This window comes from Hypanus sabinus, chromosome 29, assembly GCF_030144855.1.
Source record: "Hypanus sabinus isolate sHypSab1 chromosome 29, sHypSab1.hap1, whole genome shotgun sequence".
Lineage (NCBI taxonomy): Eukaryota > Metazoa > Chordata > Chondrichthyes > Myliobatiformes > Dasyatidae > Hypanus > Hypanus sabinus.
In genome coordinates this window covers 29,719,547-29,733,061 of record NC_082734.1, presented here as the reverse complement: position 1 = coordinate 29,733,061, position 13,515 = coordinate 29,719,547, and the positions used below count along the sequence as shown (strand labels likewise).

Here is a 13,515-nt window from a genome sequence, read left to right as displayed (position 1 = left end):
GGGAGGGAGGGGAGGGTTTTTGAGAGGGTAGAGGCTGGAGGGAGAGGAGGTCAGGGAGGGAGTGGAGAAGGAGGAGAGGTGTGGGAGGGAGGAAGCAATAAAAGTAGATGGAGGGAGGTGTGAGAGGATGGCGAGGGTTTGAGGGTGGGGGCTGGAGGGGAGTGATAATCCCTCCCACCCTGTCTGCCTGCCACCGTCAGTGGTGGAGGGAGGGAGGAGTACGATGATCGCTCTGACTCTGGTTTTCACCACCCCACCCCCACAGTAGTGGAGGAGGGGAGACAGGATGAGGCCAGCTACAAGCCCCTGACCCTCGTGCTAAGCCCTGAGGAACAGGCACGGAAGGAACAGCAGAGTCGTGAACGGGCGCCCACCTCTGGTCACTCCCGCATCCTGAGGAAGGCCCGGCAGAGAATGCTGCAGGAGGGACGCAACAAGGTCAGAAGAGGGAGGGAGAGAGGGCGAGGGAGTGGTGGCAAAGGCAGAGAAACAATGTGTGGATCGGGCTGGGGGTTGGAGAGTTGGTGTGTGGGCAGGGGTGGGGAGCAGAGAAAGGATGTAGGGGACAAAGACTAAAGGGGAGAGAGCCTCTCTCTACACCCTGCATCCATAATTTCTGCCCATCCCCTGCCCCCAAACCCCTTACCCTCCCCCCATCTGGAACTCCCTACTCCTCTCCCCCCACCACCCCCCCCCCCCCAATCCTTCCTGGTGTGCCAGGTTGGATTTTCCTTACATTGAAAATCCTGGGCCATCACCAACACCTCTTTTTACTCCCACAGGATTCAGGTAATCAATTGGTCATCCAGGAGTCAAACCCGAGGGCAGATTCCAAGGCCCAGGAGTGTAGGCTGCCTGCAGGAGAAAAGGCTGCTAATGACTGGATCCCAGCACACAGCACTCATCCCTGTTATAGGACCACCAGCCACCAGGGAAGCACGCAGGCCCAGCAGACAGGGCAGAGGTGAGGGGGAGTGGGTGGGGTGGAAACTCGCGTTGGGTGGAAGGAGGTAAGAAGACAAGACAGGAGACTACAGAAGTCCAAACTTCTTCCTAATTAGGGTCCATTGATTTGGCAGGATCCCTCAAATCTCTGCCACAAAAGTTGGTGGTGGCACAGTAGTAGATTCAGAATTAGGTTTATTATCACTGACATGTGAGGAAATGTGTTATTTTGTAACAGCAGTACAGTGCAAGACAGAATAACATTTACTAAAAGTCACAAACAAACAAATAGTGCAAACATCAAATAACAAGGTAGTGTTCATGGACCGTTTAGAAATCTGATAGTTTTGGGGCAATATTTTAGTTGTTCATAAAGTGTTGAGTGTTCCTGTACCTCCTGCCCGATGATTGCAGTGCAGAGAAAGTGTGTCACAGACGGTAATGGTTCGCAATGAAAAACCTTGCCTTCCTGAGTCATTGCCGCTTGAAGGTGTCCTCGATGATGGAGCTGTTTTGATGCTGTGCACCAGACAGTGACACAAGTGCTCTGCTGTAGAAATTGGCTGAGAGCCTTTGACACACCAAAGACTCTGCGGTGTGTACCTTACGATGTGATGTGCTATCTCCACCACTTACTCAGGGCAACTCCACCGCACCAAAAACCTGCCCTAGTACAGGACAACAGGCTTCTCCACATCTTCCTGAATGCTCCTCCTTCAGTACTTCCAGGGCATTCGGGGATCAGCAGAGATGTTGCAAAAGAAAAGACTTTGAGAACATCCTTGGAACTTGTGGGAAATGAAATTGGGAGGGTGGGTTAGGGGGTGTGGAAGGTGTGAATGGGAGAGGATTGTTAACTAATAATGCCCCGAGTGGATTGAGTGGATACAAGTGACACCCCCAAGTGGATTATGTCATCAAGAAGATGTGAGCCATGTTTGCCTTCAAAGGTCATGGCAGAGAATCTAAGAGTTGAGACATGAAGTTGCGACTTTACAAAACTGGTTAGACTGCGTGGAGTAAATTGTGTGCAGTTCTGGTCTCCGCACTATAGGAAGGACGGTTCTGTTGTGACGCTCAGAATCTTTATTCTCAGGGTAGGGATGTCAGAAACAAAGCCACAGATTTAAGGTGAGAGGTAAGATTTAGGGTTGGCATAATGGCACAGGCAACAGCTTCCTCACCAAATTGTGCTGCCCAGGGTTGTTTACTGCCTTGAGTACAGCTAGGGCAGAGCATTAATGGTTGACCAACCAATGGAAGCCTCACTAGACAGGCAATTAAACAACAGGGAGAGATGTGGTCCTAACATGGACAGATGGGACAAAGGGTCAGCAGGACACAGTGGGCCAAAGGACCTTTTACCATACTGTAGCATACTATGACGGTCACATTTAGAGAATCCCATACAGCTATAGAAATGATGGGATTAAGCTGGAGAGGGTATAGTAAAGATCCACCAGGTCACTTCCAGGACTGGTGGATGTGAGTTATGAGGAGAGATTAGACATGCAGGGATTGTTTTCCCTGGAGTAAAGGTGGCTGAGGGGTGACCTAAGAGCACATCAGGCATGGATAAGTTGGGTGATTACAGTCTATCTTCCCCAGAGGAAAGGAGTCTAAAACTAGAGGGCACAGGTCTAAAGTGAGAGGGGTAAGATTTAAAGGGGCAAGTTTTCCTACACAGAGGGTGGTGGGGATTTGGAACAAGCTGCCAGAAGAAGTAGGGGAAGCTACAATTACATAGAAACATAGAAAATAGGTGCAGGAGTATGCCATTTGGCCCTTCGAGCCTGCACCGCCATTCAGTATGATCATAGCTGATCATCCAACTCAGAACCCTGCACCTGCTTTCTCTCCATACCCCCGATCCCTTTAGCCACAAAGGCCATATCTAACTTCCTCTTAAATACAGCCAATGAACTGGCATCAACTGTTTCCTGTGGCAGAGAATTCCACAGATTCACCACTCTCTGTGTGAAGAAGTTTTTCCTCATCTCAGTCCTAAAAGGCTTCCCCTTTATCCTTAAACTGTGACCCCTCGTTCTGGACTTCCCCAACATCGGAAACAATCTTCCTGCAGCTAGCCTGTCCAATCCCTTTAGAATTTTATACGTTTCAAAGACACTTGACAGGTACACAGATAAGAAAAGTTTAGAGCAGGCATTTCCAACCTGCTCCACAGACCTGGTAAAAGGTAGGGGTCCATGGGATAAATAGGATTTAGGGGTATATCGGCAAATGCAACCAGCTCGGGAAGGCACCTTGCTTGGCAGAGACCAATTGGGTTGAAGGTCCTGTGTCAATATTCAATGCACCCTATTATTGGCAGAGGGCAGTGGTGTGAGACTGCCAGGGGGAGGGAAATGGGGGGGATGGAGAGGGGCTGAGGCCCTGCCAGCCTTTCTCCTTAGAGCACAAGGTGTCAGTTGGTTCTCCTTCTGGGGTCTGATGAGCACTTTTCTGCCAACAGTCTTCAACAGATCAGCCAGGATTATGAGCTGGAGTTCCCCAAGGTCCAGATCTCAACGAGGATGGTGAAGAAGAAAAGTCACAGCACAGAAAATGAGGTACCATCTATTCCTATGTCACCATCACTGACTGTGCCGTTCCATCACAAAATCCCATGGCCAGACATAGAGTAAATCTCCCTCCATATCATCCCATCACACACACCCAGGGTTAGTATGAAGAGAATAAAATAGGACAGTGCCAATGTATCTTTGTTAGTACAGATTTGATGGGTTGAAGGGCCTGTCTCTGTGTGGAAGGACTCCCTGGCACTACTTCCTAAGATAAGGGTAAAGCAGTGAGTAACATTATCCAGGGCACTCCCAGGGATGTAAAGGCTGTAAAATGTGGGGCTGGATCATACATTGGCTTAGTCAGTAGAGCTGCTGCCTTTGGGCACCGAGACTTGGTTTCAGTTCCCCCTCTGGGGGTGGGCGGGTGTGTCCCCTCTCCCCCCCAATGCTGTGTCTTACTAATTACGACTAGAAGAAATAGGGCCAGAATTAGGCCAGTCAGCCTAACGACTCTGCTCTGCCATTAGATCATGACTGATTTATTATCCCCCCTCAATCCTATTTTCCTGTCTTCTCACTGTAACCTTTGAAACCCTACTACTCAAGAACTTATCAACCAATGTGTTGGCCTCCGCAGCCATCTGTGGCAATGAATTCTACAGGTGCACCGCCCTCAGAAATTGCTCATCTCTATTCCAAAGGGACATCATTGTATTCAGAGGCTGTGACCTCTTATCCTAGACTTCTCCACTGTAAGAAATGTCCTGTCCACAACAACTCTATCTAGGCCTTTCAACATTTGATAAACTTCAATTAGATCCCCTTTCTTTCTTCTAAACTCCAGCAAGTAAAATCCCAGAGTCATCATAAGCTCCTCATACATTAACCTTTTCATTCCTGGGGTTATTTGTGTGAACTCCTTTGGATCCTCTCCAATGCCAGCATATTTTTCCTTAGCCCAAAGTTGTTCATTATATTCCAAGTGCACTCTGACTAATGCTTTATAAAGCCTCACCATTACATGCTTGCTTTTATATTCGAGTCCTTTTGAAATGAATGCTAACTTTGCATTTGACTTCCTTACTACTGACTTGACCTGCAAGTTAACATTTCCGAGATCCTGCACGAGCACTCCCAAGACCTTTTGCACTTCTGAATTTGCTTCCCATTTAGAAAGTAGTCTATGGCTTTGTTCCTTCTACCAGAGTGCATAACCGTACACTTTCCGACAGTCTATTCCATCTGTCACCTTTGCCAATTCTCCTAATCTGACCAAATCCTTCTGAAGACTCCCTGCTTCCTCAACACTACCTGCCCCTCTTCCTACCTTTGTATTGTCCACACACTTGGCCACAAATCCATCAATTCAGTCATCCAGGTCATTGACATATAACATGAACAGAAGTGGTCCCAATCCTGACCTCTGTGGAACACCATTAATCAGGTGGCAGCCAACCAGAGAGGGCCTCCTTTATTTCCATTCCTTGCCTCCTGCTGGTCAGCCAGTCTTCTACCCATGCTAGTATCTTTCCTGTAATAACATGGGCTCTTGTCAGCCTCGCGTGCGGCAACTTGTCGAAGGTCTTGTCCACGTAAGTGATGTGGACGTGTAAGCAACATCCACTGACTCTCGTTTGTCTATCTTGCCTGTTATTTCCTTAAAGAATAAACATTTTTTTCAGGCAAGATTTCCCCTTAAGGAAGCCATTTTAATATGAGCTTCCAAGTACCCTAAATTATTCTTAATAATGGGCTCCAACATCTTACCAACTAATGAAGTCAGATTCACAGGTCTTTTGCCTCCCTCCCTTCTTAAAGAGTGGAGTGATATTTGCAATTTTCAAATCCCTTTGGAACCATGCCAGGATCTAATGATTCTTCAAAGGTCATTACTAATGTCTCCACAATCTCTTCAGCTGCCTCTTTCAGAACCTTTGTGTGTAGCCCATCTGGTCCAGCTGAAGGTTTAGACAAAATATTGAGTTTGTCTGCCATTTCTTTGTCCCCTATTACTACCTCTCCATGTCATTTTCCAGCAGACTGATGTCCATTCTTGGCTCTCTTACTCTTTATATTTCTGAAAACACTTTTGGTATCCTTTTTTATATTATTGGCTTGCTTGCCTTCACGTTTTATCTTTTCTGTCTTTATTGCTTTTTAAAAAAATTGCCTTGTGTTGATTTTAAATCCTCTAGCTTCCCATTAATTTTAGTGATATTATATACCCTCTCTTTTGCTATTATACTGTCATTGACTCTTCTCATCAGGCATAGTTGCCTCATCCTCCCCTTAGAATCCTTCTTTCTGGGGATGAATCTATCCTTTGCCTTCGGTATTACTCCCAGAAACTCTCCAAAGCTATTCTGCTGTCATCCCTGCAAGTGTCCCCTTCCAATTAACTTTGGCCAAGTTCTCTCTCATGCCACTGTAATTCTCTTTACTTCACTATAATAATGATACATCTAACTTCAGCTTCTCCCTTTCAAACTACAGAGTGAATTCTATCATATTATAATCACTGTCTCCTAAAGGTTCTTTCACCTTAAGCTCCCTCATCAATTTGGTTCATTATACAACACCCAATCCAGAATTGTGTTTTCCTACTGGGTTCTACCACAAGCTGCTATTAAAAAGCCGTCTCAAAGTTCAATGTAAATTTATTATCAAAGTAAATATATGTTTCCATATGGAACCCCAAGATCCATTTTCTCGTGGGCATTCACAGGAAACACAATAGAACCAATGAAAGACGACACTCAACAGAACGGACGAACAACTGGTGTGCAATATGAGAACAAATTGTGCAAATACAAAAGAAAAATAAAGAAATAAATAAATATTCAGAACATGAGGTGAACTGTCCTTGAAAGTGAGTCCATTGGTTGGGAGAACAACAACACACACAAAATGCTGGCAGAACACAGCAGGCCAGGCAGCATCTATAGGGAGAAGCGCTGTCGACGTTTCGGGCCAAGACCCTTCGTCAAGACTAAACGAAAGGAAAGATAGTAAGAGATTTGAAAGTAGTGCCCATTACAGCACTTCTCCCTATAGATGCTGCCTGGCCTGCTATGTTCCACCAGCATTTTGTGTGTTTTGTTGTTTGTAGTTCCATCATCTGCAGATTTCCTCGTGTTTGCCATTGGTTGGGAGAACAGTTTAGTGATTAGACAAGTGAAATTGAGTGAAGTTATCCCCATTGGTGCAAGAGCCTGATAGTTGAGGGGTAATAACTGTTCCTGAATCTGGTGGTGGGAGTCCTGAGGCTCCTGTACCACCTTCCTGATGGCAACAGTGAGATGTCCTGGTTGGTGGGGGGTCCTTGATAATGGATGCTACTTTCCTGTAACAGCACTCCATATGGATGTCCTCAGTGGTGGGGAGTGCTTTAACTGTGATAGACTGGGCTGTTTTCACTACGTTTTGTAGAATTTTATGTTCATGGGTATTGGTGTTTCCATACCAGGCCATGATGCAACCATTCATTATACTCTCCACCACACATCTGTGGGTGTTTTTTCAAAGTTTTGGATGTCTTGCTGAATCTAAGGAAGTAGAGGCACTGCCTTGCTTTCTTCGTATTAGCACTTGCTTGTTGGGCTGGACTGATCCTCTGACACACTAACTCTGAGGAATTTAAAGCTGCACACCACCACCTCTGATTCCCCCGATGAGGACTGGCCCATGGACCTCAGGTTTCCTCCTCCTCATCAGCTCTTTCTGACAATGAGTAAGAGGTTGTTTTAGTGGCACCACTCAGCCACATTTTCAACCTCCCTCCTATAAGCTGATTCATCACCACCATTGATTTGACCAATGACGGTGGTGTCGTCAGCAAACTTGAATGCGGCATTGGAGTTGTACTTAGCCGCACGGTCATTAGTATAAAGCAGGTAGAGCAGGGGGCTAAGCACACACCCTGTGGTGCAACTGTACTGATGGAGGCTGGAGGAGATTTTTGCCCATCTGAAATGACTGGGGTCTACAGTTGAGGAAATCAAGGATCCAGTTACACAAGGAGATATTGAGACCAAAATCTTGAGCTTAGAAGCTTGTAGACATTCAACAAATGATTTCTTTTAGAACCCAGCACCAACCTGATTTTCCTAATCTGCCCGCATAATAAAAACCTCCATGACTACGTGCCTTTTCTATCTTTTGTAATTTTGTATCCCACATTCTGGCTACGGTTCGGAGGCTTCACATCAGTGTTGTTCATTTTTACTCTTGCAGTTTCTTAACTCTGCCCTTGAGGATTCTGCATCTTCTACTTTAAACTACAGAGACCTCATCCCTCTGCTCACACACCCAGTATCGCTCCATTCTCTACAGATCCATGTACCTCGGAGCCTCTTAAACACTTCTACTGTACCTGTCTCAACCATCACATCTGGCAGCTCATTCCAGGCGTTTAAAAAAAACTTGCCCTGCACCTCTTTAATATCCTCTTTCTCAATTATGTTGCATGTCCTCTGGTGTTAGGATACTGGCTGCCTATCCAATGTATACCTCTCATAATCTTATAAAACTCTTAAGAGGTCTCATTTCAGAATCTGCACTCCAGTGAAAACAGTCCAAATGTGTACAATCTCTACTTATAGTTAATTCCCTCTAAACAAGGCAGCATGCTGGTTAACTTCTGCACCCTCTCCAAAGCCTCCACACTCTTCCTCTAGTAAGGTGACCAGAACTGAATGCAGTCTTGAACTCAATGTGTCGACTAATAAAGGTAAGAATTCTAAACACTTTCTTTATCACTGTATCAGTGTGTCCAGTTATAGGTGGCCTTGGACTGTGCACCAACACCATTAAGAGTTCAGCAGTTAACTGTGCACTCTCTCTTTACTTAAAACTGGTTAGCCTCGCTTGAGAGTATTGTGCTCAGTTCTGGTTGCCCCAGAAGGATGTGGAAGAGTTACAGAGGGTGCAGAGGAGATTTACCAAGATGATGCCTGGATTGGAGAGCATGCTTTTTAAAGAAATGTTGAACAACCTAGGGCTTTTCTCTTTGGAGTAAAGAAGGATGAGTGGTGACTTGACAGAGGTATTTAAGATGATAAGAGGCATTAATAGAGTGTTCAGCCAGCACCTTGTTCCTTGGTTGGCAATGGCTGATATGAGAGGACTGACTTTTAAGATGATTGGATGAAAGTAATGGGGGGATGGCAGAGGTGGGCTTTCTTCCACACGTGGTGGGTTCATAGAATGCACTGCCAGTGTTAGTGGTAGAGGCAGATACATTAGGTACACTTAAGTTTAAAGTTCAAAGTAAATTGATTATCAAAGAACATTATGTCATCATATACATCCCTGAGATTCATTTTCTTCTGGGCATTCACAGTAAATACAAAAGAATCACCACAGAATCAACTTTAAAAAACACATGTAGCAAGACAAGTAACAGTCGATGTGCAAAAGACAGCAAACTGCAAATACAAGAAGTACTCAAAATAATAATAATAAATAAACAATAAATATTGACAACATGAAATGAAGAGTCCTTGAAAGTAAGACACTACATTGTGGGAACAGTTCAATGTTGAGTTGAGTGAAGTTATCCCCTTGGTTCAAGAGCCTGATGATTGAATGAATTGATGATTGAATTGTTCCTGAATTTGGTGGTGTGAATCCTGAGGCTCCTGTACCTCCATCCTGAAGACAGCAGCAAGAAGAGAGCTGCTTCCCTCTGACACCATTCCTTGTAGATATGCTCAGTGGTGGGGAGTGCTTTACCTATAATGGACTGGGTTGTATCCACTAAGTTTGGTTGATTTTTTCATTCAAGAGCATTGATGTTTCCCTATCAGGCCACGATGCAACCAGTCAGCATACTCACCACTACACATCTATAGGAGTTTGTCAAAGTTTTGGATGGCATGCCAACTAGACTCTTGGATAGGCCCATGGATGAAAGAAAAATAGAAGGTGTTTCAGGGGGGAATGATTAGGTTAATTTTGGAGTCGATTTAAAAAGTCGGCAGAACATTGTGGCCCAAAGGGCCTATACTGCGCAGTACTGTTCTGTATTCTGTGCTTGTTTTTGACCTCCAAATGTGCAACATCTCAAATTTGCGTAGAATAAACCCCTCCTGTGTCTGCAATTGATCTGTATCCTGCCGCTTCTGTATCGCTCTGTGAGGGCACCGTTCAGGCCACAGGGGGAGATTCCAGTGCATTGGGGGGGGGGGGGGAGTTCTGGATTATGCCCTCCCCCCACCCTCACTCCAGTGGTGACGTGATGGTGGAGAGAAGAGGGAATGTTGATTAGCAGGAGCCAGTCACAATTTCCTATCTGTCCCCTCCAGGCGGTGGACAGTGATGATGAATGGCAACAGCTGATCGAGGCCACTGACCCATCTGCTCTGCAGCTCAGCACCCCGCTGGCTCTCCTGCAGGACCCCAACTTCCACGAACGACTGCGGACTCGGCTGGAGAATTCCAGCGCACAGGTACGGGTTGCAGAAGCTGGGGGGGGTGGGGTTCTGCTCTGGGAGTGTGCAGCACAGAGCCTCTGGAAGGGAGAGGTTGGTGTGGAGGGGCACTAGTCCTGTGTGGTGTATGTCACTGGAGTCCTGGAAGGGGGAGAGGTTATCAAACCACAAATGAGAAAATATGCAGATCTGGAAATCCAAGCAACACACACAAAATGCTGGAGGAACTCAGCAGGCCAGGGAGCATCTATGGAAAAGAGTAAACAGTTGCTGTTTCAGTCCAAAACCATTCTGCAGGACTGAGAGAGGTTAGCTTGGGGGTGGGTGGTCCCTATGGAATGGAAATGGAGATGAGAAAGAGATCATTGCACTGCGTCCAGGCTGGTGTAGCAAGGAGGGCAGGGGTGTAGGAGGTTGTCAGCACAGGGAGAGGGACAAGGTATGCCAGGTGGTGTTCGGCACAGGGAACAGAAAAGGGTGGAGCAGGTGTAGGGGGGATGTGGTGTCCTGTGTGTTGTATGGTACTGGGAATCCAGGGGAGGGGTGAGGTTGACCCGGGGGGGGGGGGGATGGGTTATGGCACAGAAGCCTGGTCGGGTAAGTCGGGGAGGTAAGAACTGTTCCTGAATGGTATGGAACCCCAAATGAGAGATGGAGCATCTGTGCGGAGGAATGGTGGCTGTTCTTGAGTCGTGTATGGTATGGGAGACCAAGCAGGTGAAGGGGAAGTTGGTGCAGAGGTGATGGTCTTGGGTGGTGTATGACACAGGAGCGTCAAGGGCTTAGGAAAGCCATGCTGGGTGGTGTGGGGCGCAGGTGTTAAGCTTCACTGGGTGTGGATTTGTGCTCAGGATCAACAAGGTGGGGGGGGGGGTTTGTGTGCAAACAAGATCGATAATGTCTGTATGTTGTGTGTATACTCATGCAGACAGGGTGTGTGCTATGTGTATGCATGTCTGCATGTTGGTAGCATCCACTGTGTGTACACATACAGGGTGTGCTGTATGTTTGCATACAGACAGTGTGCACTGAGTAGATGTACATAGAGATTGATACATGTGCAGACTGGGCTTTGCATTATGTCGACACATAGAGATGGTCTGTTATGCGTAATTGCATTGTGGCGACGGGGTTGCAGTGTAAATGCATGTGTTTATGCATGCAGGGAGGATTTGTGCAGTTTATGCATGCAGATGGGTATATGTTGTGTGTTCATGTAGATCGTATATATTCTGTGTGTGCATGTGCTGACGGTGCAGACCGCTTGAATGTTCAGCGTGCACGTGAACGTGCCACACATTGTCAGTACACATGTGCATGCAAGCTGTGTGTGTGTGGGGTGCTTGACCTAGAACCACACCTGTCCATGCTCCCCCGATCATTTCCCTACACATTGCGTAGGTACTGGAGGGGATGCTGGAGGGAGCCTCCCGACTTCGCCCGGTGCTGCGCGTCACCACCCACCTGCTGGCCACACGATGTGACGGGGAGCTGCTGCACACCTTCTGTCAGAGCCTGTGCCTACCTCAGCTCCTGCTACAACTCATCAGGGCTGTGCTTCAGAATGACCAACTCCGAAAGGTGAGTCACCGGCATCTCTGTTCTTTGTATCCACCTCCGACAGGTGAGTAAGCCCTTACCCCGTTTCCTGTACTTTACCTCTGTTCCTTATCTCCTTCATGTCACCGACAGGTGTGTAACCCCTGTACACCCTTTCTGACACCTCAGCTCTCACCATCTCCCATCTACCCTCAACCCCATCCCCCATCTTCCATAACCCACCCTCTTCCCCCAAAATCTTATGTCATCTCCTGTCTTGTCTGTTGTCTCCCATCCTTCCTCCCCTACCTCCCATCACTCATCTTTCTGATCCTGTCTCCAATCTCTCCCTTCTCACTGCACTTCTTATCTCATTCAAATCTCCCGAATTCCTTGACTCCTCCTTTCCCTCTCCAACGTCCCTCCCCACCCCTCTTCTGCTTCCCTCCACTCCCCTCCCATCTTTCTACCCTCTCTTCACCCATGTCCTTGCTCTTTATGCCTTGCACCCTTACCATCTCATATCTCCCATCCCCCTCCCATCATTCTACTGTCCCTTCATGTCTACCTCCTCCACCCTCCCTTCTTTTTCCTTCCCTTTCCCTCTCTCCTGTCATCTCAGCTCACTTCTCCTGTCCAAGGAAGTTCTCCTTCCGAACTCCCATCTCATTCCTGTCCATATTCCCACCTCTCTCCCTTTTCCCATCTAACTCCCCTACCATCTCCCATCTGCCACCCTGTTTCCCTCTTATACTGCCTCCCCTCCCTTCTCCCAACTTGCAGCACTTGCTATTTCCTCCTTTTCTTTCTTGACCCCCCCCACCAATCTTGCTGACCCCGCCCAAAACCTAGTCTCACCATCTGTCTTCTGCCCCCCACACTTGCCCACCTTGCTGACCCCCCATCCTGTGCCGCCCACCTCTTGCACTGCACAACCTACCCCCTCCTTATCTTGTATTGCTACACTGCCAACTCTTGTTCGGCTCTGGCCCCACCCACTGGGCACTTCCCTTCCATCTCCCTCCCTTCACATCTCCTTCTCCTGTATGCCTCACCCTCATCTCCTATTTCCCCCATTTGAACTCCTATCTCCGAACATTCCACTCAATTCCCCATACCCTCTTGCCCTTAGCAGTCTTGCCTCCGTTTGCCCTCTCCTCTCTCCCCACCTCCCTATGCCTTTCAATCTCTACTAACATACTCTCCCTCCCCCATCTGTCCCTCCTTCACTCATTGTCCCTCCCCCCACCCTCATTAGCCCCATCTCTCTCACTCAACCCTCCCCTCTTTCTCTCTCTGTCCTACAGCAGCCCTGGAGAGCACCTGTTCTCTGCGACCTCCTGTCTGCCCTATCTGCCTACTTTGCTGGTGACTTTGGCATGGATTCTGGTAGCGGGTAGGTACCCAGCGTATTCTTCATTGGTGCACTGCTTTTTCCCATTATCCAAATGGTGTGGGGTCAGTGGGCTAATCAGCCCCATTGTGTGGGTGAGGCAGGGAGTCAAGAGGTTTGTGGGAGAATAAAAGGATTGGCCCAACATATTGATCCAATTACAAAGAAGGCTCAACAGTGGCTCTATTTCATTAGGAGTTTGAGGAGAATTGGCATACCAAAGATGCCTACAGATTTTTACAGATGTACTGGGGAGATAATTCTAACTGGTTGCATCACCGGATAGTATAGAGGGGTCACTGCACAGATCAAAAAGAGCTGGTAAAGTTGTAAACTTGGCCAGTTCCAACGTGAGCACTAGCCTCCTTAACATCCTGACACCTTCAAAAGGCGAAGGCCCTAAAAGGCAGCATCCATCATTAAAGACCCCCATCGCCCAGGACATGCCTTCTTCTCATTGCTACTATCAAGGAGATACAGCAGTCTGAAGGCACACACTCAACATTTCAGGAACAGTTTTCTCTCTTCCGCCATCAGATTTTTGAATGGACAATGAATCCATGAACATTACCTCAGTATTTTCCCCTCTCTTTTTGCATTACTTACTTAATTTATTTTTATATATACTTTAATTTACAGTTTTTATTACAATAATATTGCAATGTACTGCAGCTGCAAAGCA

The 13,515-nt window shown here is 47.1% G+C and overlaps 1 protein-coding gene across 5 annotated transcripts in view; it reads left to right on the top strand.

Annotated features, from left to right (window-relative positions):
* Window positions 1-13,515, top strand: part of stk36 (serine/threonine kinase 36 (fused homolog, Drosophila)) — a 61,825-nt gene that overhangs the window by 10,991 nt on the left and 37,319 nt on the right. For all 5 annotated transcript variants that reach the window (XM_059954059.1, XM_059954060.1, XM_059954061.1 and 2 more), the window contains 6 exons: window positions 266-438; window positions 783-964; window positions 3,419-3,515; window positions 9,776-9,919; window positions 11,303-11,482; window positions 12,748-12,836. In XM_059954059.1, the coding sequence (XP_059810042.1) occupies window positions 266-438; window positions 783-964; window positions 3,419-3,515; window positions 9,776-9,919; window positions 11,303-11,482; window positions 12,748-12,836 (865 nt within the window). The remainder of the gene's footprint in view (window positions 1-265; window positions 439-782; window positions 965-3,418; window positions 3,516-9,775; window positions 9,920-11,302; window positions 11,483-12,747; window positions 12,837-13,515) is intronic.